Source organism: Pygoscelis adeliae, unplaced genomic scaffold, assembly GCF_000699105.1.
Source record: "Pygoscelis adeliae isolate BGI_AS28 unplaced genomic scaffold, ASM69910v1 Scaffold89, whole genome shotgun sequence".
Taxonomy (NCBI): Eukaryota; Metazoa; Chordata; class Aves; order Sphenisciformes; family Spheniscidae; genus Pygoscelis; species Pygoscelis adeliae.
This window is the reverse complement of record NW_008825559.1, coordinates 649,092-650,061: the sequence shown is the minus strand read 5'-3', so window position 1 is coordinate 650,061 and position 970 is coordinate 649,092. Positions and strand designations below refer to the sequence as shown.

At 58.5% G+C, this 970-nt stretch overlaps 1 protein-coding gene across 1 annotated transcript in view; it reads left to right on the top strand.

The window, feature by feature from the left end:
- OTOF (otoferlin) overlaps positions 1 to 970 on the top strand; it is a 120,026-nt gene that overhangs the window by 89,225 nt on the left and 29,831 nt on the right. The window contains exon 18 of the mRNA XM_009332354.1: positions 53 to 173. Within this exon, the coding sequence (XP_009330629.1) occupies positions 53 to 173 (121 nt within the window). The remainder of the gene's footprint in view (positions 1 to 52; positions 174 to 970) is intronic.

Below are 970 nucleotides of genomic sequence, written 5' to 3'. Positions count from 1 at the left end.
CCTGGCCGGGAGCGTTACCACCACGGAGCATGTCTTCTGTCTCCTCTTGCAGGAACTACTTCCACCTGCCGTACTTTGAGAAGAAGCCCTGTATCTATATCAAGAGCTGGTGGCAGGACCAGCGCCGCAGATTGTATAACGCCAACATCATGGACAAGATTGCGGACAAGCTGGTCAGTACGTGCTGGGGAGGGAGGGGGACAGCTTGGGGCATGGGGCTGGCATGAGGCACATCCAGGCTCCCTGCGCATCTCTGCAGCTTGTCAGAAAGCAGAGACAAACAGTGCAAGGACCAGCTAGCAAACTTGTGCCAGAAAGGGGGAAGTTTCCCAGTGCTAAATGCTCCACAATTTGAACGTGCAAATCCTAAGAGGACAGCTCCACACTGGCAGGGTCACAGCAGGCTCTGCAAAGGGAAAGCCTGGCAAGTCCAGCCAAGACAGTGTGGACCTTGGCCAGCTAGCCTCGTGGGGGGCGGTGGAGCCATTCCCATCACCCAGAGCCAGGTCCCCACAGCCAAATGTGTGCCAGATCTGAGCCCTGAAGCCGGCAGGTCTGGAGAAGCAGCGGATGTTTCCCGCTGGCAGCCCCCACAGGGCTGCTCTATGCAGGGTTGGACCTCAGGAGGGACCTTGCCCCACCTCAGGGCTCTGCCCCACTCCCCCCTCACTGCTGTATCAGAAATAGTGTGGCCAGCAGGAGCAGGGAAGTGATCATGCCCCTGTACTGGGCACTGGTGAGGCTGCACCTCGAATACTGTGTTCAGTTTTGGGCCCATCACTACAAGAAGGACGTCGAGGTGCTGGAGCGTGTCCAGAGAAGGGCAACGAGGCTGGTGAGGGGTCTGGAGAACAAGTCTGATGAGGAGCGGCTGAGGGAACTGGGGTTGTTTAGCCTGGAGAAAAGGAGGCTGGGGGGAGACCTCATCGCTCTCTACAACCACCTGAAAGGAGGCTGTAGCGCGGGGGGG